Below are 26119 nucleotides of genomic sequence, written 5' to 3'. Positions count from 1 at the left end.
ATATATTAACTATCATTCTCGTTCTTTCCTCTCAAAAAGTCGGCAAGTGCTGTACTGGTGGTTTGTCTATTGGCCTTGTAGTCAGTCTGTGGCGCAGCTCAGAAAATATTGCTAGAAAGCGAGTTCTATGACAATGAAAGTGCAAAACGTAAAATTTTATTTTTCTGCAAAATAAAATAGTATTATTACGAGGAACAAGTATCTTGATAAAATATTGTTGTATTATGAGAAAATTGAAATTAAAATAAGGAGCTATTTCATCTTTAGTGAAGCGGTGTCCATCTTAATCGGCGAAGCGTACAAAATGACGTCTTACGTGCAAGAGCTCTGAACCAATGATGAGCAGGGAAAACTTAAGTATTGTGTTACTTCGCCAGTATCGTGGGCTAGATTTTTCGTGTAAGCACTTATTCATTTTGTTTGAAATTTTTTTTTTAAGTATGGAAGAGCAGATTAAAAAACAGGTTAGTAACTATTTATTTTAAATACAAATGTTGCACATTAGTTAATTTGGTTATTTAAGTTCTATCCAGTTGAGATACAGAAAAAATCTTGATTCTTTTTTGTTTTGCCGTGATGTTTGGTCAAAGTTGCAAAGTTGAAAGAAAGTTGATATCTTAGTTCCTCTTTTCAGCTCATTCTGGTATTTGCAATGCTATGTTTTAAAACTAAATCTTTGTTAGGAGATACTGTAAGGATGCATATTTTCACAAAGAATGAAAGGTTTAAGGAAAGGTTTTTTTATGAAATTGATCAGTATTGTTTTCTGGTACGGATTTATGTTTCTGTTCATTTTACTCCTCCAAAATAAATTTCATTCCTCTTAAAAACTTAGTGAAGTATTTACATGCCCCCCCCCCCCCCCATAAAAAACCCTAGCTATATCTCCAATCTGGAGTGAGAAGAAGACCAAGTATGATATTAAAAGACCAGATGGACGGAAACTTGAGGTTAAAAGTTGTAAACTGGTGAGGAAAAGCTGTTAATCAGATAAAATGATTAAAAGTCTTAAAGTCAGGGTAAGAGTTTATGTGGAAGCACTTTCTTTTGGTCATAAGCTTTTACATATTATATACATTTTGCATTCTGATCTTCCTGTGTTTCTCAACAAAATATAACAAAATGATTTTAGTCTCTAATTTAGGTATCTTGCATGGTACGAGTGCCCACTGAAGTTGTTAAACAGAGAGCTCAGGCTAATGCACAGCTATCCAGTTGGGGTATTTTAAAGACCACTATAAAAACAGAGGTACAATAAATTTTATGCTACATTTCATAACACATTGATTCACTATAATATTAATTCACTGTTAATATATTCATTACATGCATCATAATTTTTAGCATATTTTATTTAGTAAAGCAATATTCGTCATTTTATGATGTTTGATTCAAAACTAATGATGCCTTTTTAAATTATAAACAAAATGTATTAAAAAATAGTAGTAATTGTAAAGATCACTGAGTTTGTACCATAATGCAAAACAGTAGCATAGCATATCCAACAATAGAAACAATCCTGCATTGTCATTAAGTTTGCATATTCTTTTTTGAGAATTTTAAAATACAGTAAAACTTCGTTAAGTCGTCACTAAGGGGACCAAAAATTTTTGACCACTTATGCGGAGTGACTACTTATGTGGAGTGGGAAATTCAGGAAGAAAAAAAAAAGCCTTACAAATATTCATGAATAGCAGTAGAATTCTGTGAGAAAAACAATAGCTTATGTAATCAATGTCTATAAATTAGTGGAAATATTAAAAAGGGGGAAAAATACTAATGATAGTTACTTTGTTTCATTTTCTCTCACTTATACATTAGTACATTACTAAATAACAACAACTTATTCTAATGTAGTTACAGTACATTAATACAATAATTCAATGTTGATTTATGAAGTTGTTGCTTACGGAAAAGAATGATCTCTTCTAACATACATCAAGCTTTAAATTCTGTGTTTGTAGTTCTTTGAACGGATGTTAAATACTGACTAACTTTCTCCAGGTATTAGATTTTGTATATCTTGCTGAAAGGAGTTTGATTTATACTCTTGGCACTCAGCAGAGTCACAGCAAGAAGTGTGCTTTGAACGACCAGAACGGAGGATCGAGATTTCAAGGAAAAATGACTATCAAACAGCCTTTCAACTAAGTCCGACACTATTTTCTAAGATCCGATAAGGAAAAGGAATTTTAGAAAACAATTTTTGAGTGACTAGTTAACCGGGTAAAATTAAATTTGGTGACCAGTAAAGGAGGATCATTTTACATTACTGTGAATGAGACCTTTTCGGGACCAAAGAAAAACGACCACTTAAATGGAGTGACCACTTAACCGGTTGACTACTTATTGAGGTTTCTCTGTAATAAGCTTTTGATCCAAGATTTGAAAATATTTTACCAATGGAGATTGTCTGACTCAAATTTAAAAAAATCTTATTTTGTTTACATTTCCAGGGTTCCCAACTGCTCCGCATTTTGCAGAGTTGCTCTTAAAAGTAGCGAAACTTCCCAGCTCCTCAAAGTTATTTTGCTCCGCATTTCCCGTTTGGTCTTTATTCTGACCAGGCTCCCCCAAAGATTTGAAAAAATTAAATTATTTTTATTATAGTTTGTTAGTTAGGCTTGTAAATATTAAATCCTTATAGTTTAAAGTGCATGACATAGTGTTTAAAGTTATAGGGTTAAAGTGTTATTAATTTAAAAATAGTTATTCTTATGCTAGTGCATACAATGATTATCAAAGTTAATAAACAATTTTAGATAATACATTTCATTTTTTAAAATTGATTTTCATACAAAAAATGGAGCTGCTCCACAAAATTTCAAAATGCTCCTCTAAATCACCACAGATGCTTCGCAAATTGTTTCTCCAAAGTTGGTAACCATGCATTTCCCGAATCCAATCACGTCTCAACAAATGTTATTGAAAAGAAATAAAGAGTGTTATTATTTATCATTACTTTCTCAGCCTCCACTCATGTTATCTAAGGCAACACAATGTGGGTACTATGTGGTATATAATGATCTAGGACAGCGGTTCCCAACCGGTGGTTCACAAATCCCTGGGGGTTCACCAGAGGTTTTCAAAGGGTTTGCAAAAAAAATATTGTAATGGTGAAGTTTTAACATGACTGTTTCTGATAAAGTTTCATGTTCAAGTGGTTTCAGGCAAATTTTGCTCCTTTTTTATTCATTTGTCTCCCACACATTCGACACTCTTAACATGAAAATATTTGCATTCTTCCTGACACATTTTACATTCAAAGAGTTTACTCTGTCAAGCGCCGGCTTTAGAGCTTTCATTGACAATGATAGCCCTGAAGCCATGCTGAAAAAGCTCCACTTATGAAATACAATGACCTTTGATGTAAGACTTTGAAAGCTTTCGTTTTCTCAGAAGCTTTTGATGGGAAAGATTGATTAAACTTGATGAAAACATTACATGGAGCATATACGAGCGTCTAAAATAGTTTGATGTTTAGTTTCTTTACCATTTGAGTCCGACGAAGAGCTATCGCTCTTCTCTTGTGTAGAGTCAAAAATGCATAGAAGTGAGATCACGCTGTTGTTTGTTGCTATGATTTTCACACTACATTGACTACAATTATTTACTTCAAGCTTTATTGTCGAAAAAGGGAAAGCATGGCTAACAATCCAAGAATAACACAGGAAGTATGAAAAATTAATTGCTATAGAAAATTTTTGTGGGTTTACACAGTAAGTTTACACAGTAAAAAAAAATCGACGGAATTCAACCATGCAACTTAATTTGCGCTACATGTAAATAAAGAATTTATGAAATTTGTGTAGAAAATGTTAAGGCTTTTTGTAGTAAGCATAAGCTTTAAAATATGTCTTATTAAAAGTTACATGTTGTGTAAAAATTGGAGTAAGTGTGTATTTTGAAAATAGGCACTTCTATTATTTTTCAATATACCTATTTTACTCTGTATTTATAGCATAATTACAAGAAAATTCTTCAGCAATCCAACGATTTATATACGCAGTATATCCTTATCAAACAGATAGGCTCGTAGTCCTTTTCAAAGAGACTTAAACCTAGAGATCTTTCTCATTTTACTGTAAGAAAAAAAGTTCATTCAGTTAATCTGCGAGTTCCCTGAAAGTTATTTTAATGGTAATTCTTTAATTGACTTCTGATTTAGTGATTAGAGATAAATGTACCCTGATGTCAGATAAATTTCAGCCAAATTTTTTTGAGCCTCTTTGTTCCGCAAAAATCTTATTTTCAAAATTTTTTCAAAGTCGATTGAAACTCAACACAGCATTGTGTTTATTGTTTGGTGAATTTGTTTTGTGTTCATTTTTCAGCGATCATTTTAGTTTGTAGCAATATTTGGAATTCTTTATTTTGCAATTGTGTTTTTGTTCTTGTTATGAACTACGGAGCAGCATCAAACCAAAACAAATCTCCCTAATTTTATTGTCTATGTGTGGGAGTGAGTGCATTTTTTTTTTTTTTTTTGCTTGTTACTTATTACCTAGTACCCAAGAGGTTCAGCAACTTCTTTCGGAGTTTGGAAGGGGTTCGCAACGGAAAAAAGGTTGGGAACCGCTGATCTAGGACTTCACAATCTAATCAAGGCTTTCATTTTCCTGTGGTCTTTCTTGAATGTTGTCAGATTTATAACTTTTCAAAACTATTTATCATTCAATGTGAGATAATAAGTTTTTATTTTTGCATTTGCATTGCACTGTGGGCAAATACCCTGCACCCACTTTGAAAGCAAGATGTGAGTGTAACAGAAAGTTTGCATATTTGTTCTGAAATAAAGCTTTAAAAAAATAAAAATAAAAATAAAAAAAATTTGAATACTTGAATAGCAAAAAAGAAAAATCTTAACTATTTTCCTGCTTAAACATTTGCAGTTGTTTCACACAAAATAATGAAATTAGAAATGTTAATTACAAATTACTCTTGTTGATTAAAATTTCTGTTAATTAAAAATTAATTTGAAAAAAAAAAATTTTGACTAACAAAAAATTAACAAAAAAGTAATGAGAAAAATTAATTACAAAAATTAAAAATTAATTAAAATGTTAATTAATAATTAAGTTTAATATTTGTTTTCAAGCAGGATAAAAATTTTTGTTTTTAGAATAACTTTTTAAAGCTTTTTCAAGAAGATCAGGAGGCAGATGATAAACTATGAACCATATGCCTTGTAAGGTGCAAAGGGTGTCAGTCATTGCAAACCATGCCCTGTACCTGTAGTGATGTCTGATGTAGACAGCAGCAGAAAATATTTGTCTGACTTCGTTATCATAAAGGTACACTCTGTTGCTGATGTACTCATATGTTTCTCACATAAACTTATTATTTTAAATAACATTAGGAAACTTAGCTTCTATTCCCCTCCCCTGAAAAAAAAGCATTTTTGGTGTTAATAAGGATTTTTTATCTGTTGTTTGTCTATATGTGTCGACAATTTTTTAAACCTTAACATTTTTTTTCTCAAGACATTTTTAAATGTTAGGTTCAGTATGTGCTCTGTTGCTAAGAGGGACATTGTAGAATAAAAAAAATTACGAAATTCAAAAGGACATTCCGAAATAAGCAAATTACCACGAGATTCAGTGAGACAACAAAGAAGCACATTGTAGAATAATCAAATTTACAGTATTTAAAAGGACATTCCAAAATAAGCAAATTTACACGAGATACGGTGCAGATTTAGAGCAACCCTATTTATCTTTTTTTGCTCTGGGACCATGTACATGATCACTCTTTCACATAGGATGAAACATAAAAAATATTGCAAGTTACTGTATGTTTCCTTGATACTGTTACAAAATTTTTCTTACAAATTTTCGTTTTCAAGGCCGAGCTCAACTGCAATTGCTTTACTAAAAGTAAATACCTTATGTAGAAACACATTAGCTCGTTATAAACAAACTAAAATATGAACTTTTTTTCAATTGCTAAAAATAATCTTCCTTGAAATTTCTCTTGGTGTAAATATTTGAAAATAAAAAAATGTAACATGAATAAATTTATTACTTATTGACAATTGTCGATAACCCCTAAGACTTTCATGCAATCAAAGCTTAAATGAAAGAAAGATTCAAAAGTTGCATTCTGAACAAAGTAAATTTTGAAATGTCATTTATGTTGAACGTGAAAATTGTGAAATATAATAGAAGTTTTTAAGATGATTTATGAATAGAAATAATAATTTTTCATGGTTCCTTTTTCCCACAGGGCTACCGAGGTTTATATAGAGGTTACTTCTGCACACTTTTCCGAGAAATTCCCTTCTCTTTAATACAATTTCCAATATGGGAATATTTGAAGGTTTGTAAAATCTTGTGTTTTGCCTGTAAGATTGTAATGTAATGACTAGAAAACAATAATTTTTCTTTTAAATTCTTTCAACAAGTTAAAAACTTGAGCAATGGATGTTGCTAGTTTTCTTTCATGTACTTTTCTAATAAAGTTTTTACCTTCATGCAATAAATTACTAACAAACAACAAAATTAAAACTGCACAAATAACAGTTGGAATTGCAGACACTTGTTTAGAGATTTCCACGGAACCTCGCTTTCAGAAAAGAAAAGAGAGAAAGTGAGAGAAATCCTTTGTGTGACCCCAAAACACACATTTGCAATTCTTATTGCTGTTTACAAAGTTTTAATATTGTTATTTGATATGCCTTAGTTACTCCTATCATGTCTTCTTGCTAAGTCTTTCTAAAATCATGCAAAATTGCCAACTTGACAAGAATTTTTCTGTTTGTGGAACAAGTATTTAAATTTTTTTGCAGTTTTAATACTTTGAGGCATAAGACTAATATTAATGTTGCATTATCAAATATTTGCCTGGCAGTGAGAAAACTGAAATAGCCTTTTTTTTTAATTTTGAAAAAAAAAAAAAAAAAGTTGTAATTTGTAACACGTTCTATTTTATTCTGAGGTGAGGGAAATTGTGATAGGTGCTAACTCCCTCACCTTCTCTACTCTTTTTTTTTTAATATAGGGACTCACATTATGTTTCCTTTCATACCAAATATGCAGTCGGTTAACTTTTGAAAGAAATGACTGTTAGTTGTGTTTTGCAACTAAAAATTCTTGCTTGTTGACCACGATATAACATCCAGTCATCCTTTTTCACGCCAAACTTTTTATACAAAATTAATTTTACTAGTGTAATTTTACGTCATTTATTGGTAGCTTTGTCTATTATGCAAAAAACTTTGCTACCTGAATCCTTTTAAAATTATGCTTAAAACAAAACAGTTTGGCAACTAAAACAAAAAAGCTAGATAAATGCCAATGATGCTCAGCTTTTACATCCTAGTTTTGAACCCTACAGCACTGTGCATTATCAATTTCTACTAATGCGAGAAACAAAATCTAACTTTAAAAAAGTGAGAGAGATACATGTATTCTTTTAAGAGGGGAAACCGCTTTAGGAGGTAGAAATTTTAGTGTTTTTCGTGAATTTTTTCAACAGGAAAGGAATAATCAGAATTTGTTCAAACTTGAAGGATATTTGGTTCATATTTTAAGTACACAATTTTTAATTTTTTTCAAGTCATTTCTGCCATAATAGAAGAGTTAGAAGCTGATGTCCATGGATGGTTGCTATCAGAGCTTGTTGCTGGTGTGCATTCCTGAAAACACAATTTTTATCTGTAATCATTACAATTTTTTTAAATCATTAACAACATGTTTTCTCAGAGTATGAACCTAATTCTGGTTAAAAAAATAAAACATTTCATGCTTTTGAGGTGTTTGATCACAAAATTCACATTTTCTACCATTTTTGTTCACCTTTTTTGCATAAAAAATACTTTAAATAATAATATCACCCCAGAATTAGGTTCATATAGAGTTTAATTGAATAAAGAATATTCATACAAAATTTCAGAACGGTTAGTGGATAACATTGTGCGCTAGAATGCACACCAGTTGAAAAAATGTTGTTTTGAGAAAAACGCAATTGCAAAAAGTGAACATTTTCCAATCTTCACAGCTTTTTAAGTTATCATAGCATCGGAACTAAAGGGAATTTTGAATTGAAATTTTGGCAACATATTCTTGAATAGTTCTACTAACATTTTATGACATTTTTAAAAAAATGGATTTTTCCACCCGTTTAAACAGATTTCCCCCTTAATTTGCCCTCTTTTACTCTTTAGAGTTTGGACTTTTTGCTCAAAAAAATCGCTGTAATATTTTTTAAGTCTTTTTTTTTTTCATGTAAATTCTGAGCAATTCAGTTTACCTTTTGTACCCCCAGGTCAAAAATGTATATTGCTGAACTCCCAATCACATATCCCAGTTTCAAATTCTATTCTGCTCCCTTTGCTTATTGTCATTCTATAAGTTACTCCTCAGACAATAATCCCCCATTATTTTGGCTGACCATCAAGTGGTGGCAACTATGGAGCCAAGTGGTGCTAACATCTAATACTGAGGAATGAAAAAGAAGCTAACACAGCTTTGTATTTCTTTCCTTTTGTCCCCTGTGTCAAAGGCTCAACTCTATTATGCTTCAACCTTACATTCTTGCTTTTTTGTTTTTTCTGTGTTCAAGACACTCATACTGTCTAAAATAATTTCATGTTCTGAACACATCTGTTTCCTTTTCCACTTTGATTGATTTTTCAACTGCACTTCTTGAGTATGTGATTTTCTTTTACCAATGCAATTCAGAATGTATGGTCTTCCCATCAAGGATTTCGAGTGAGGCCATGGCAGTCGTCACTATGTGGGGCAGTTGCAGGTGAGTTTGGTACTATTTGCTTACTTTCTGCTCTTTTGATAATCGCAAGTTCAGTTCATATCATCAAACCATTTGTATTAGATTCACTTGAATTAAAATTTCCTCTTTACAGTTTATACAAAGCTAATGTTACATTAAAGAGTCTTTTGAGCAATTTTTACTAAACATCCTTTTTAGCTTACTGTCATATTTAAAAAGAAATGTTTACAGTTGAACTCTGGTGATATGAAATGCCAATTATTCATGAATTTGTTTGTATTAGCTGTCATTCATAACAACGGTGAATAAATAAAATAGCAAAGAAAAAAATGCATATGCCAATTTAAAACGTATATGTTATGAATACTATATTACATTACAACTCATTTATGATATCCACCTTTTCAAGAAATGATAGTGCTTTTCTTTTTATGTCCACCATGATTAGTTTTTAAAGAATGACTGGAAAAAGCAACATTACATTTATTGGGAAAGTACGATTGTCAGGATGAATGGAAGAGCCTACAATAGGTGGGACAGTAATTTTTTTTGTGCAAACTGCTTTTAAGGATGCCAGAAGAACCCATCTGAAGAAGGGTGATAATGGGAAATCAGGTGACAGTACCCAAAGGAACAGACTTTTATCAAAGCAGACTAACCTGTCAGAAAGGTAAACAGGTGTATGAGCTTCATTCTCTAAACAAAAAGGTTCAACATACTGCACAATACTTTTTTAGCTTTCTTCAATGGCTCAAAATTTTTAAAAAAGAATAATATGATTTCATTGAAAATAAATTTCTGGGAAGAGGTCAGAAATTTTGTTTGTCTTAACCAAAACTTTAGTTTTTATTAACTTAAAATGTATGAATTTAATTAAATTGTAAACTCAACTTAATTAACAAAATGTTTGTTTTAGCATGATTTTGTATTAACTATGGTTGTATTAACTCAGTTTAACTGTGAATATGAAATAAAAACAAGAATGTTGGTTGAATGTCTTGTAAAAGCTTCACAAAAAAAAATCAAAAATAAACAAAATAATATGAAACATATTGAAAAATAAAAATTTAAAAGTAGAGTAATGAAATGGAGCAATGTATATTCTCTAAAACTTGTGCTTGTTTCAACTTATGATGTAGAGCTGATTACTGTGATATCTAATTTTTCCATAATAGCATCTATGGCATGGAAAACAACATAAAATATGTGTGTTTGGTCAGATGATTTAAGATGTTTCTATCCTTTATTGTTCTGTAACTTAATTAGTTTGTAGTAAACCTTTTTGGAGCTTTGCTCCCATTTTCTTAGTAGTTATGATATAAAACTCTAAGTAACATTGTTGTCAACTTAATGCTTTTTTTTCTTGAAAAACTCTGGTAAAATTTTGTTTTAACTGACATTGCTTTTCTTATTTGTTATTGTAGAGCTATGTCTCAATGCCATCATGAAAAATAGTTTAATATAGTAGACCCTCGTTTTACGTGGGTTTATTTTACGCGGTTTTGATTATACGTGGTTTAAGATTTGACACCTTTATTTTCTTTTACGCGGATGCGGCAATGCAAACAGATGAAATTTTCCCCTCTTTCAAAATCCAAACACCTAAAGATTGCAGATTATGTGTAATCAGCTGCTTTTTGGCGTGCTAATAATCGAGCTTGGGCCACTGGAGACATTTTATGAGATTGGTTCCAGAGCTCTTTCCAGAAGTAAAGTTATTAAACTCACACAGTTCAGAACTCATTGGAAGAAGAGCTTTTAGGAGTGACAAAGGAGGTCAAAACCAACGAGGATACCGACTTTGGTGACACACAATCAAAAACAAACACATTGAAAGTTTTGAGCCATTCCTAGACAATAGAAATGATCTTTCTGATTTGTTAGTGAAGGAAAATCTATCATGGAAATGACACAAGTGATTATGGATGTGTTAATGCTCTGCAAAGAATTATAGAGAAAAATGCTTAATGACTGCTAAAAAATTATCATAGCCAGCTCTTCTTTATAAACAGAGCACGAAATTAGTTTGTTTTCTTTATGCATGTTGTGCATAGAAATCGATATGAGTACACATTAAACTTATTGAACAATCAGTCATCACTAGAATGAAGTATTTTTTTATCTGTGGAATCTAACCCCTATTTTAACACTACTATTAGGTCTCAATTTACGCAGTTTCGATTCACGTGGCATTTCTGTGGAACGTGACCCCCGCGTGAAACGAGGGTATACTGTATTTGTAGTGGGGCAATTTAAAATAGATGAACTGTGTATTTTGCCCTGAATGACTGCTTTCAGTAAAGGATGTAGCTGATCAAAATTACATAAGCTATCAAGAAACAATTAAAAAACAACTACTATTGAACTTGCTGCATTTTCTTTAAGAAGCACCTAAAAATGTATACGGTATGGCCTTGTTGCCCCTTCTCTATGCCTACTCCGATTCATTGACGCCCCAAACAATGCACACAAAGTTCAATTAATTCTTCGGTATTTGAGTTGGTTTCACAACTTTCAATCTCAAAGGCGAGCACGTGCTTCTCAGGAATAAGATTGGTCACCTCTTGCTGAAAGAGTTATTTTTCTTTGTTTCATGGCGTTTCTTTTCACAAGGCTAGAGACTTTTAACTGGGAGTGCGGAGGTTTGGACTCTGATGTGATTTCCTGTACGAGTGAATTTGATTTCGGAACGTGTCAACGGAAAGTGCTTTCATCGATTTTTGACTCCCCGGTGTTCTTTTGATGGCTGACATAAAAATACAAAATTAGAATGTGTAGAAGGTCACGGAACAGCGTGCAGTGCGGTTGTTTTTATCACGCAATGGAGTCATTTTATGTGCTAAAGGAGTTGGAAAAAAAATGTTGGCTTATTATTATATTTTTAAATTACCACAGGATATGGGGGCACGCGTTACAACTACGAGCAACTCAGGGCCGGACTGGGTAGTCAACAGGGCACGGGAAGGTTGAGTTGAAGGGTGCCGATTTAGCCTCCATAATATCAAAGAAATTTAGATTTAGTGTGGACTTTTTAAGGCGATAAAAAAATCATTCAGAAGTAAATAAAGCCATTTTTTTATTACAGAAAATGTCCAAACGAGAAGCCATATTTTTTGCAAGTTCAAAAATAGTAGGAGAGACCCCCCTCCCCTCCCCCCCAAGAGTGTGGGCACATCCCCTTAAATATTACTGATTATCCTTAGAAAGCGTCCCTATAAAAAAGAGAGGAAAGACCACCAAAATATCCACTGAAAATTTGAAGAATGCCGGGAAGCAGTTAGGGTGAAATGTGAAATATTTTCTAGTTTTGAAAAATGAGAAATTTTGCTGAATGTTTCTCAATAGGCACTTCTTCCCAGGGGTGCCCATCCTCCCTCCCCCAAGTTCAATGGCGAAAATCCCCTTCCCCAATTTTTTCTCATTTCTTTCCCTTTTTTATTTTTTATACTTTTTAGCTCTCTTTTTTAATTTTCTTTTTTTTAAAAATATTTTGAAATTTTTTTTTTGCTTTTTAGTTTTTTTTAAATTTTATTTACCTTTTAAAATATTTTTTATTTGTTTATTTTTGGTTATTATTATTATTATTTAATAAGAAAAGTTCTCTGCTATGCTAATGACATATACACGCACAAACTAAATAAATAAATGTGAAATGAAATATAAACAGAATAACATAAAATAAATAATCTAAATTAAAATAAATAAATAAACACATTTAAATAAATAAATTTAAAAAATCCCCCCCCCCCCAAATTTTGATGACTCAACTTGCACCATAATCCCCCCTGTGGGCACCCCTGCTTCTTCCGAAAATTCATTCTTTGTTCGTCTTTCTTCAGAAATGCATTGTTCACTAGTTAACAGTATTAAGAAACAACACCTCTTGCCATGATACTTTTTTTTTTGTGTGTGTATGTGTGTTGTCGATTGAATTTCACTGGTATCTGCAGTTCTTTTAAAACATGATGCTGTCATTTTGTTACATGACACCCCTGTCATTTTGTTACATTACCTAATTTTATTTTCTTCCCCAAAAATGAATCTTATTAGTTCTATTCTTAGCTTTAGTATTTTATTATTATGTTACAATATTAAAAAATTCAGTTTGTACCAAACTTTCAGTGAGAAATGAACTTATTTTTAAAAATTCCATTTAGGGTCCATAGCAGCTTCAATCACCACACCTCTAGATGTTGCAAAAACTAGAATCATGCTAGCAAATGTAAGTTCTTTCTGTATCTTTATTATTTGTTCACATAAAACAAAATACAAACTTACTGAAAATACAAGAAAAGCATTTTTCAAGTTGATGAACTATCAAACTGAGTAAATATTCCACTGCTTATCTGTATGTTCTTATAATAAGGCAATCAGTGAAAGCAACAACTTGATAACATTATAGCATTCTACAGTGAAACTTCAATAAATCGAAGTTGCAGGGAATGCGAAAAAAAATTGAGTTATCTAAAATTTGTCTTATTGAATACCAAACAAAACTATAGAATTATATAAAATACGACCACTGACACTCGTTAAATTTATAATATGAGCAAAATAGTAATAGAATAATGTATCAAAGATAAAAAATCGTCACCTCTAAACAAGACTTTTCATCCAGAAGCTCACATTTCTTTGCATTGAAAAAGGTGTTCCTTATAACACCGAAACACGTGTCTGCAATATTTTGCAAATATTTGTGCTTTCTGACGTTGGATTACTGATTTTTTGAACCATATAGGATATCTTACTGTTATTCCTGGCTTGCTGTTGTTCTGAGGCAACAATACATACTTCACATCTTTAATGCAGAATATGAATTCATGAGTTTGAATAGGTTCGAAAACAAATTTATAACTTTATGTTGGAAAAAACAATTTACTTACCAGGGAAAAAACATATTTAAAAAAAAAAATCTGCTATCAAACACTGCTTTAAGCAGAAATTTGTTCTTTCGTTAAATCGTCCTTGGATACCTACTTTTAAAGCATCAGAGAGGGAGGAAAAGCATCAAAGAGAGAGCACCGCCAATCAAAACATTTTTCGATTTTTTAAAATTGTTGAAAACTTAGCGGCATGAAACATAAGCCAACATTACTTGCAAAACTCCAGGAATCAATAATTCGTGTCTGGCCATGAACTCAATAAAGAATACATTCAATCACTCATCCGTTCAATGCCCCATAGATGTCAAGCTGTCATTAAAGCTAGAGGCGTACCAACAAAATATTAGGTTATATTTTATCATGTTCAAACGTTTCCATGTTACTTTTGTTTATTTTTGAACAAAAAGAGTGTTACAATTAAAACCTCTACTTACTTTTTCGTTGTCCACTTGGCAACGTGGATGCACTTCATCATAAACTTGTTACAGTTTTGGCCATGTATTTCCATAAATAAAGTAAACAATTATTGGATTATTGCTGTTAATTGTTTATTTCGTAAGTTTTGCAGAATTTCACATACGTTCTCGTTAATCGATCGACCAAAACTTCTCACATATCCCATGGTTGTGAAAATGCAGGGGTGATGCAATTTTTTTACTAACACTGTACTTTACCCTAATTGACCCAAAGAACATATTAAAAAATCAGAACTACATCGCACTTTGCGATTTTAATGTCTAATATGACTAGACTAAAATAACATTCCTGTGATTAAGATTTTGAAAAGGAATGAGTGTAAAACTAACTATCCATCCTTGGTCATATTATCAAGTTTACCTTGTTGCTGTAAATGTCAATTATTCATTTTTGTTTTGATAAGGAGGTTATATATATATCTTAATATATAAAAATTAATGTCCTGAGATATATATATATATATATATATATATATATATATATATATATATATATATATATATATATATATATATATATATATATATATATATATATATATATATATTTTAAACAAACGAAAAATTAATATAGACGAGGCGCAAAACTGCAGCACTTAGAACTATATCAAATATTTAGGATTTAAAAATTGTGATAACTTGTAGGTATGCAAACGACAAATGAACAACATTATTAAAAATGAACAAAAACAAGAACAACAATATAAGCAATTGATCTGCTTCTTCGTCAGTGGGTGGGAGCAGCATACCCTAACGGAGCCTCACAGGTTTCGGAACGCGTCGCGAGTCAGCAAGTAAACCATATAATATACATAATCAAACAACGTTTGAAAAAGATACAAAATTTCATTAAGGAGCAATACTGCCGCTACTTCTGAAAAAATTGACTGTAATACCGAATGAACTTTAGAGGGAAATTGTTATTGTAAAAAAGATTAGCAAAGAAACGGAACATTTGCTTACTGTAATTTTCATTATACGACAAACGGTATAATTTCAATTTCAATACTCTTTCTATGCCTCACTGGCATAGCAATTTACATAAGCGCGTTTTTATCAACATCATCATCGGACAATTAAACAGGTTCAGTAAAATTTGTAATAATAATGAAAATTACAGTAAGCAAATGTTCCGTTTCTTAGCTAATCTTTTTTACAATAACAATTTCCCTCTAAAGTTCATTCGGTATTACAGTCAATTTTTTCAGAAGTAGCAGCAGTATTGCTCCTAAACACTTGGATGCATGGTGATGCAAATAACTGTGATGATAACTGCTTGCTCAAGTCCCACGTGGAACGCTTCCAGTTGGATGTTGGAATTAGTGTGCCGTGCAGACTGGACTGAAGAGTATTGATTTTGGATTACGGAACGACTTGAATTTATCCGAATAAGTCTCATTGGATGAATTTGAAGCAAGATTTTCCGTGGGGGCAGTGAGTTTTTTAAGTCTTTTTATGTGAAGTAATGTTACCCTCCTTTTGCCTTGCAGGTATGGGTGGGGACGTTCCGATTCAGCAAGTTGACTTTAAACATTGATGCCATATTTACGTTAATTCCATTTTGTCCTTTTTATAAATTGTGGTTTTAAGAAAAATGTAGCTGTTCTTTAGAACATCTATTAGCTGCAATTTGCAATATACGCTAATGAATTAATGAAATTTTGTATCTTTTTCAAACGTTGTTTGATTATGTATATTATATGGTTTACTTGCTGACTCCCGACGCGTTCCGAAACCTGTGAGGCTCCGTTAGGGTATGTTGCTCCCATCCACTGACGAAGAAGCAGATCAATTGTTTATATTGTTGTTCTTGTTTTTGTTCATTTTTAATAATGTTGTTCATTTGTCGTTTGCATACCTACAAGTTATCACAATTTTTAAATCCTGTATATATATATATATATATATATATATATAAACACACAGCCAATACTGCTGAAGCCTCAGACTTGAAATTTGTCAGGCATGTCCACATGATTATGAAAATATCCACTGAGAAAGGTTTTTTGAAATGTCGATTAGTTCAGGAGAAATTAGTTAAAACCCCTTAATTTCTGTGAAATTAAAACCTGTCATCGAAATTGAAATTCCTTATTTTCGGAGACTTTCCTGCATTCAAATCATTATTCAGTACTTCATCTCAACTTTTGGTCGAAAGCGAATTTTAAATTTGATTTCTCAAAAACTTGCAATTCCACCTAGGGTGTCACCCCCCCAGGCGGGTGATAGCAGGAGCGCCCCCCCCCCCCCCCCCCGTAGTGACGCCACGTGCTATATTGATATTTGTAAAATTCAAAAATTTTCCCAGGCATCATATTTTTCCAAATGGCTCTTTCGAGAATTCTGTCTGGATCCGCCCCTGATGGGCAGTAAATGCTATGTTTTCAAAGAGCTGGAGCAGTTGGCATATTATAATAATTTGCAGATTCCTATTGAGGTCGGTAATGCACAAGTCAGCGAGTAATTTCATTTTTATCAAATTAGCAAGAATTTGCTTGCTTATTTCAATTGCTTGGTAGGCTTAGTATTGGTTGACATTAAGCGAGTATTATAAAAGGTGACAAGTTTTTTGATAATGCTGACATGTACAGAGGTGTGAAAATTATTAGAATAATTGTGAAATTTATAGTAAAACCTTGTTATATCAAAGAAATATTACTTTATTTTTAAATTGTTGATACATTTAATATTCTGGGGGCATCCTCTTATCTTAATATATCAAAATCTTCTGTGCAGACGTTTGCCACCATAAAGCTTTTGAACGGCTGGACCGATTTTGATCAAAATTTTTGTGTGTAATTAAGTTGTGGCAAGCATGGTTTTGAAGTGCGATGGGTCGAATTGGGAACGTTTTTGTTAATTAATTTAAACACTGGATGGTTATATCTCCCAAATGATTAATATTTATTTTAACCTATTGTTGAGCGAGAATTGAAATAAATATTTAACCCGTTGCCAAAGGACAATAAGAAAGCCAGCTCTGCTTTTTGTAATGAAATTTCCTACTGTGATATGTTAATTGAGAATAGGTAAAATGTAGAGAGAGAGAGTGAAGCCTTAATTTCTTGAAAGCAACAACTTTAGGTCCCCTAATATACTATTTTAAAGTTAAGTACTGGAAGAAATCAGGTTCCTTTCAGTAACCAAAAGTGCCATAACCAGACCTGCCAACTCTCCCGTTTTTCACGGGAGACTCCCGTTTTTTACTCCATTCTCCCGGTTGTACGTTTGAGTATCCATTTCTCCCGTTTTTTTACTCTATTCGGGTTTTTTTCTTATTTTTTTAAATTAAACTTAATTTTCTTCCTTAAAATAGTTACTCACAGCCCTAATAGATGGCGTGGCTAGCAGAGCAAACCCTCACTGCTCATGCTCAGTGAGCTCACGTTCGACAAGCACGACCGGTTAGTTAATCACGTGACAGCTAATGATCACGTGCTCCAATCAACTGCTTAGAATGGTAACGGATGCGGTAACCGGTTGATCATAGAACGCTGCGGTTAGTAACCGGTTACTTACCGGAAGACCAGTGAGGTTCGTCGAACGCAAGGTGAGCGGCAAACATTCGATGGGTGCGTTCGGAGTGTCGACCGAAATGCTTCCGACGATGGTGTTTTGGTTTAACTCCACGTTCGCACTTCTATCTCACGCATGCGCCGTTTACGCGGTATCGTTCAGTTTCAGACGCATGCTAACTGCGCCGCATGTTTTCATCTTGTTCCTTGATCTACCGCGTGCGTTGTAGTTTAACATTCATCTTTAACGATGTCTGAAAAAATGAAATATCTACAAACTTATAAGAGCTATTATACGAGTGAATTCCCTTTCATGAAAAAATCAAATAAATACTTGTTATAACAGTGTTTTTTACATATTATAGCATCGTTTAAAATCTCCCTTTTTCTCCCTTAAAGCTTTGACTGGATCTTCCGTTTTTTCTTTTCATAAGGTTGGCAAGTCTGCATAACTAGCGACATTTGTTTCTCTGCTCACAAATCCATCCGAGTTTTGGCACAGATGGTAAAAATACTTTAAGGATTATCAAACTAATCAGTACATTATTGAAGGAAAAAACAGTGGAATTTAAAGACAAAACAAATTTTATTTTTGTTCAGATAAATTACAACAGGGTAGTTCTGTACACAAAAAATCAGTGAAGTGGAAGATTTTTATTTTTGGGGGAAAGAACAAATTAGGCAATGTATGAAGATCATTCAAGTACGCAAGGAAAGATAGTAAGTGAGACTTTGCTCAAAAGATCGGACCGCTAATCGATATAGTCTGTGGGACGAAGGCATAAAAGATGCTTAAAAACATGGTTTCGTTTGCCAACTTCGGGGACTACAAAAAGTGATATTTTTCTGAATCCTTAGTGTCTACAGATGAAAAAAAACCCAATGTTCACAAAAAAATAGTGTCTCATAATTTTTTTACAGGCCACTAGAGATACATGAAAAGGCGTGAAACTGACAAGCAAGAGGCGGACAAATTTCAAATACATAAAAAAATATTATACATGTACATTTAAAATATTATGCATGTACGTTAAAAACATTATGCATTACATCAAAAAATAGTTTTTTTTTCAAGAAGCAAACTTCATTCTGAAGTATCATCGTCAGAATCACTGAATTCATCTATCTTGTTTTTGCGTATAGAGTTATTTTTCTCCTGAGAGTTTAAACAGTTACAGTCCAGTCACTAGAGGAAAATTGTGTGCATGAACAATTTTACATCTTGCATGTACTACATCTCTTCGTCCTTCGAAGAACACCGAGTTTTCGGGCATGCATAGGAGACTAGTTTTTGAACATTATCTGATGCAATGGGAATAGTGCTCCATTGTATTTCAATACTGCCCGCATTTATAGTGCATCCAATGTTCTGATCAACTGGAAGCATTGATTAAATCAGTGGTGCTCAACCTACAGCCCGCAGATCAAATCTGCCCTTTGAAGCTGATCCATGTGCCCCTTCGTTGTATTCAGTGTTAAAAAACGAAAAATATATTTCTAAAACGTTCCAAAAATACTAGTAATCTTCTTTCGGTGTTATGAATTTTGAAGTCAAGTAGTCATAAATTGATTTCTGAAACACAGATGCAATAAAATAAGCATGTAGTAATAATGACAGCAATTTTGGTTTGTAATTGTCTTTCATTTCCCTTGTTTTCCCATGCTAGCAAGAAAAACTTAAATAATATAAATAAATTTGATATTTATTCTGGACCACTAGATTTCTATTAATGTGAGTTGTGGCCCACATGTAAAAAAAGGTTATTTACCACTGGATTAAATTATGCAAGCATCAGCAAGAAATATTTGCTTATTAGTTAATGCACAAACGAGGGGATAGGGTAGGAATCAGAGTCCGGTATTGGTTCTTTTTCACTCCAGCTCCGCAGCCTTGGTAAAAACATTTGCGCTTTAAATTCATTTCATTTTGATTCAGTCATATTAATATCAGGCTTTCGTCAATGTTAATTCTATGAGATATAGTATTTCTGTATTTATTAATAACTATCATTTTTATTTCTTGTTACCAAAAATTGAGAATGTATTCAGAATCTACTCCATTTTGTCAATTTTTGGTGACATAATATTATTTTTTGCTTTGTCATTAATGTTAAAAAAAATTTAACCGTCGCAAAAATGCCCTTAAAATAGTTAATTTAAAAAAAATATTTTGTAAAAATGTTCTCATCAAGAGCTTTTTCCAACAAAGTTTTTCTTAAACAAATCCACCTTTAAGTTGGCATTTTATATTTACCTTAAATTTTTTCCGCAAATGCTAAATATAAAGTGCTTTGAACTGTTCAAAGTTGAACGAAAGATTATTCGAATCAAAAAATGAAATACCGGAATGAGGTGTCATCGGGGAGATCTTTCAAAAAAAAAAAAAAAAGTTTGTTTGAATCGAACGAGTTGTTAATTTGGGGGGGGGGGAGAGGGGGGGAGCACATAGGTCGACCGACAGACACATATTTTCCCGATCTCAAACCCCTACTTTCGAATTTGATATTTATTTAATTATTTTATCTATTTTTTTGAGCAAACACGATTGCTAATTGTTTTCATTTGACCGTCCTTGGTGTTTGGTTCCTTTTTCAACCTCCACCGTCCTCTGCAGGCGCGGCTGCTCCGGTCCTGAATAATCCGCTTCTCCTGGTCGGTGGCGTCCATGTCCTTCACACAAGCACGCTCATATACATACACACACACGCTTTTACACACATACACTACACACATGCCAACGTGCATACAAGCAGGTCTACGCACACACACAAGCCTACACATACGCGTACACAACTATACACACGTAACCGCCCAAGAGGAGGGGAGGCTTGGAGGGACAGAAGCCGTTTCTAGAAACAAGTGAGTAGGATAGTAACCAATGAGTAGGATCCTGTCGCAGCTCGTGATTGCGAAGAACATAATTTGAATTCAAAATTTCAGAAATCAATTTTTATATTTTTTTTACTTTTTTTTGTACTAAGCAATATTTTTACGATACATTAACCTTAGCCCACTAAACCACCTTTTATGTCCTTATTTATTTTATATTACTTTGACAAGAAAGTAGGCCAAAAATGAACTCAAAATATCGTCTGTAATCAAAAAGCAATATTATTAAAAAAGGAAAAGATAAAACATCGTGATATGAAAGTGTAATATACATTTTAATTTTTAATTTATCGTCTGCTAATGTTTATTTTTATAATATTTTTTAAACATGTATTGGCATCTGTTAGAGTTGTTTATGTTCTTAAGATTTTGTAGGTCAATTATTGTTATTCCGTGATTCATTAGTATCTTTTTTGTGAAGTAAAGTGTCTTCTAATTTTTTGTATCTAATAATGTCTATGTGCGCTGGCTCTAGTGTAATAAACGAAACCTTGAGATTAAGATCATGCAGAGCTGCGGATTAATACAATTTTTGATTTCCTTTTAGTTACAAAATTACTAAGCAAAAAGAAAGTAATTTAAAACGTATTAATATATTTTGCAACGAAAAATTAAGTAAAGCAGAAAAATTTCGGTTGAAAAACTGTTTATTAAATTTTTAGATAATAAATACTGTGTAGAATAGCGCCATCTAGAGACAATTTTTTTTTTGTGTAAGTGCTAACAGTCCATGGAACATAGTTCCTATTTCAATTGCTAATTAAAACTTAATGAGACAGTTCCAGCTTGTGAACATTGTATTTTTCTATTGAGTTCAACATTTATAATAGATTTCAAGCAAGTTCACATAGTCCCTAAGATTGGTAAACGAACTTGAACGATATTTGCGCTCGGCCCATAGACTAATATGAGTTCGCTTCGCTCACTGATAGGCTGGATTACGTAACGTGGTGGCTTGCCAACTTTGGCAATAAACAATAGAGTTGTGGGATCATTTGTTTACATTTTAAAGCTACTGTTAATGTAGTTTATTGTATTTTTTGTTTATTTGGCAAAATATTTTAAATTGCAAAGAATTGTTTTTGATTTTTAAAGAGTGTTTGGTCATGTTAGTTGAAAAATGTTTTTTTTTACATCGGGGGGGGGGGGAGTAGTTTTTGCTTATTCGGGGAACTGTTTTTACCTTTATCATTTTTTTAAACGATATCCTTTCAATTGTTTTATTCTTTTTCATATGGGGGGGAGGGCGTTGCGGCGGGATTTACCGTTTGTTTTAGATGGATAGTTAGTCTTTTACACTTAATATCTGAGGATGAATTTTATCCTTTGAGTATGGATGAAGGAACAATAAATCAAGTTGTTATTAATCTGACACCAAGCAGCTTAAAACATTTTCTTTTTACTTATTTTTTTCAACAAAAAGGTTCAAACACTTCATGGTTTATTGAAATTTTTTGACTTTTCAATTTATAAAGCTTGAACAGAATAGTGTCTGTCAGGTCCTTGAGTGTTTGAATAAAGATTCGATCTGTTTTGGCATTATTTTTATAAGTTTTTGGCAACTAATTTTTATTTCCTCGTCATGGTGCCAAATTTGAGTGAGTCCTTCTGTGAGACAATACTTGTTTGTGAAGTTCTATTTCTTTAATTTTTTTCTTTACAGTAGTTCAGATATTCTCTTTTGGGCTCATATTTGGATTGTTTCAATGCTGTGAAAGTGTTTTTACATATTTTTTTGCATTCAAAATTTTGGTCACTTTTATAGCTTCAAGACACAAAACTCCATCATGCATGAATATGAAGTGTCCATTTGGAATCCCAACTATTAACTGTAAAACCTTTGTTCAAGCACTTTTTCATGCTGATATTCGGTCCTCATGCCTTCTACAATGTCGAAAAATCCAGAATTCTGAGCGGAAATTATACTCCAATCCATAATTTGGGTGCAGTGTTTAACCGTTTGTATAATGCTACTTGAGGAAAATACTTTACTGGTACTTTTCCTGACATACTGACTGCTATCTTTTGGTATTTTAAGCATTGATTTATCAGAAAACTATACCTAAAAGGTAAAGAGTACCTTAGCCCATGTAATTTGTTGGGAAATATTCTCATAAAGAAAGTTTTAGCCACATTCATAAACAGTTCTGAATCTTTAGACAGTATGCAATAAATTTAATTTTAGGAAAAAACTGAACAACTTGAATTTTACTGAATAATTGAAGTGAAATTAATCTTTCTCACCTTGTTCCAAATACTAGTAAATAGTTTATGCACAATTTTTGCACAAGCAATTCTCTTCGTCATAGCAAATTTTTTTTTAGCTGTCTTTACGAGGATAACGAACACAGAGTTCAACTGCGATGAGTTTCTACGAGTAGAAGACTCACATACAGATACTCCATACACTTATAGAGATATTTTTAGTTCATAATCAGGTGTTTTTCTGTTAGTTTTGGCAATATGAATGAATTTCATTTCTCTTTTTGCAACAAATTAACTTTTCTACTGCTTTTCCCTAATTTGGAATTTAAATATCTACATTTGAAATTCAAAGATCTTTTTATTCTACACACAGATGCTTGCAAAATTTTTAGTTTTTAGCGATTTCTTGTTGTTTATAGTGATTTTCTTGGATGGAGACACTTTGTAACAGCTAGTTTTCTAGAAAAACTATAATAGAATAGAAAACTAACTGTTTTCTAGAAAAAGTATTACTTTTGTTGCTCGTGATCACACAATAGTTCTTTAACAAAAGGGGAAAAAAACTGCTGATTATAAACTAATTAAAGCTGCAAAAAAAAAAAAAAAAAAAAAAAAAATTGCATTAAGAATAAAATAATACTAATACCAACCTATGGAAAGAATATAAAATACTAGTACAACGAGGTGACAGTTTTAAAATAAATTTTTAAATTCGATTGTTAATCAAACACATGCTTTATGCAATGGGAACAATTTCATTACTTTAGATCAAATGTTTCTCTATTCTATAAATGTCAACTAAAAAAAATATATCTTTCATGAATTATTGCAAGTATATACAAAATTATTCAAGAAAAACTGAAAAAAAATCAATTATTTTAATAATTTTCACACCTTTGTACTTTCCACCCCCCCCCCCTAGAGAGCAGGGAGCTATCTTAATGTTCATATTGTTCAACTTTTTCTATTTACATGGTTTTCAATTTACTTTGTTAATATTCTTTTGGGTTTCTTGTTGTTGTTTAGTACACTTGCCATTGTGCTACCTACGAGTGTGACATTAAATTGCATTATCTATATATATAAAAATGAATGTTTGTCTGTATTTCATCCATGAACTCAAAAACTACCTGGCAGATTTGGCTGAAACTTTCACCGTTTGTTATTTTTGGTACTGGGAATGTTTATAGACCAGTTCGAAAAAAATCCGATCGATAGTTCCTTTTTTATTCCAGTTCAAGTCACAATCCATTGGATAAATACGAATAAAATTATTGGCTGCAGAAATTAATTCGCGTGAAAGATCTCATTGATGAGAAGTTAGCTGTTGCCAATTTTCTTGAGTTTGAACAAATAAATTCTTTCTTTATTGTTTTATGGCTTTTCATGCAACGGGGGGATTTAAAACTTTTTCTATTTGATATTTTTAGCGATTGATTGATCTTGCAAACTGCGTGAGTACAAAATTTGAGTCTAGTCATGGCTTCACTTGATACCTGGACCGATTATTATGAAAATTGCTATAGATATATATATATATATATATATTTTTTTTTTCCCACGGAAAAGGTGCATAATATGCTCATTGAAGCCAGTCGCCACCAGGTGGACCTGCAGAGTAGCAACTTCTGTCCCGTGCAACCGATTGTCATGAAAATTAGTATAATTATTTTTTTTTTTTGTTGGCTTAGCAACGCGCGTCGGGTACAGCTAGTGTATATATATATATATATAATTTACACAGGTAGTTATCAAAATAATGGAAACACCTGTGAATAAAAGCAACATTTTTTAATGTGCTTTTCAAGTAATAAAGAATAAAACTAGATATATGTTTTTTTCATAAATAGCAACGTACTCATTCTAGTAGCATATGGTGGCTTAATTGAAGTTCTGGAAGGCTTGGATGTTATTCAAGCGCTTGAAATGTCGGGCCTCTCCAATTTTAAAAGAGGCCTAATTGTTGGAGCACGTCTAGCTGGAGCAAGTGCAATTGAAACACCTCAACTTTTTGACGCTTCTAGATTTACAGTATCTAAAGTCATGACAGTATACACACAGCACGGTAAGACAAGCTGCGAAAAAGCAAAATTGTGGGCGGAAAGATAAATTCATTGAAAGAAACCGACGGTTATTGAAGCATATTGTAATGTCTAAAAAGTGAACAATAGTGACCACAGAGCTCAATCACTATCTGGATTCACCAGTGTGAGTGATTACAGTCAGAAGGCACCTTTATTAACAACATTTACGACAGAGTAGTGATTCCCAACACACATGTCACAGACTGTTTCCATTATTTTGATTAATACCTGTATATCTATATAAACATGAATAAAACAACAAGCAGACAAGGTTACAACATAGATAAATAACAAAGATGAAGCCAGAACTCTTCAGTGGAAACTTCATCCTATGGTCAAAAGACTAAAAAATTATACTAAAACTATATGTAGGATGTCCTGTTCCGAAAAAGCTAGCCTTCAAAACTACATTGGGCTATTCGCACCCCATGTGAAAAATGAATGCAGATTTTTAGAACTAAGACCTAAAACTATAAGCACTGGGGTTTCGTCTCAGATATTAGAAGCCAAGGCTATCAATAATATCTCTCCACCGTACCACCAGCAAAAAATCAAAAGTCTCACCTATATGTCCGGGTGCAAATTCAAATCTGTGATCATCAAGTCGATTTTCGTGCTAGTCGATAAAAATAAAATTAAAACAAAACCATTCAAATGAATAAAAAATGAAGAAAAGGAACGTTCATTAAAATAAGGTCCAAAAAGCATTCCAGGTCGACCGAAAAACAAATTTCAAAAAACATTATCAACTGAAGTCCAAACACATGGTTTCCTCCAGAAAATTCATGCTAGTGAACAGTTATACGGTTACAGTGAAGCAAAGTGTTGATTAAAGGCTATGCTAGAGAAACTATTATTTACGAGATTATTTGGAAAATTGTTTTCAAGCAGTTTATTTTTAAGTACACTACCTGCGTTCGACTCAGCTTGCAACTAATGCAGGTAGCGTTTTCACTGCCTGAATTTTTTGTCTACTATGTCCAGGGTTCGTACGCTCCTTACAAACTCCTTATAAACTCCTGCTTTTTAAGAAAAGAAAATAAGGGCCCTTAAAACTCCTGAATTTTGCTATTATCTCCTTACAAACTCCTTCTTTTTTAATTCTACATGACCTTAAAGATTTTCTTCTATCTCCAATTCAATAGGAGCGATTATGTTTTTCCAAATTTTACCGGAATTCCGCTATTTTTTCGTCTGTTAATACCGAAAATCCGAGATTTTTTCGTTAGATTTATTTTCTTCCCCATATCCATATTTTTTTTCAACTTTCTGACTATTATGTCGATAATTATTAATAATATAACATCTTTTAGACTTGTTAAAGTACCATTCTAAAG

General features: G+C 32.4%; 1 protein-coding gene across 3 annotated transcripts in view; it reads left to right on the top strand.

The window, feature by feature from the left end:
• LOC129232059 (S-adenosylmethionine mitochondrial carrier protein-like) overlaps positions 1-26119 on the top strand; it is a 58606-nt gene that overhangs the window by 15013 nt on the left and 17474 nt on the right. For 2 of the 3 annotated variants that reach the window (XM_054866305.1, XM_054866298.1), the window contains exons 4-7: positions 1145-1249; positions 6226-6318; positions 8682-8751; positions 12888-12952. In XM_054866305.1, coding sequence (XP_054722280.1) covers positions 1145-1249; positions 6226-6318; positions 8682-8751; positions 12888-12952 — 333 coding nt within the window. The remainder of the gene's footprint in view (positions 1-1144; positions 1250-6225; positions 6319-8681; positions 8752-12887; positions 12953-26119) is intronic. The other variant, XM_054866313.1, reaches the window with a different exon arrangement.

The sequence above is a fragment of the Uloborus diversus genome, chromosome 1 (assembly GCF_026930045.1).
Source record: "Uloborus diversus isolate 005 chromosome 1, Udiv.v.3.1, whole genome shotgun sequence".
Taxonomy (NCBI): domain Eukaryota; kingdom Metazoa; phylum Arthropoda; class Arachnida; order Araneae; family Uloboridae; genus Uloborus; species Uloborus diversus.
The sequence above is the reverse complement of the archived record's forward strand: the minus strand, read 5'-3'. Positions and strand labels throughout refer to the sequence as shown.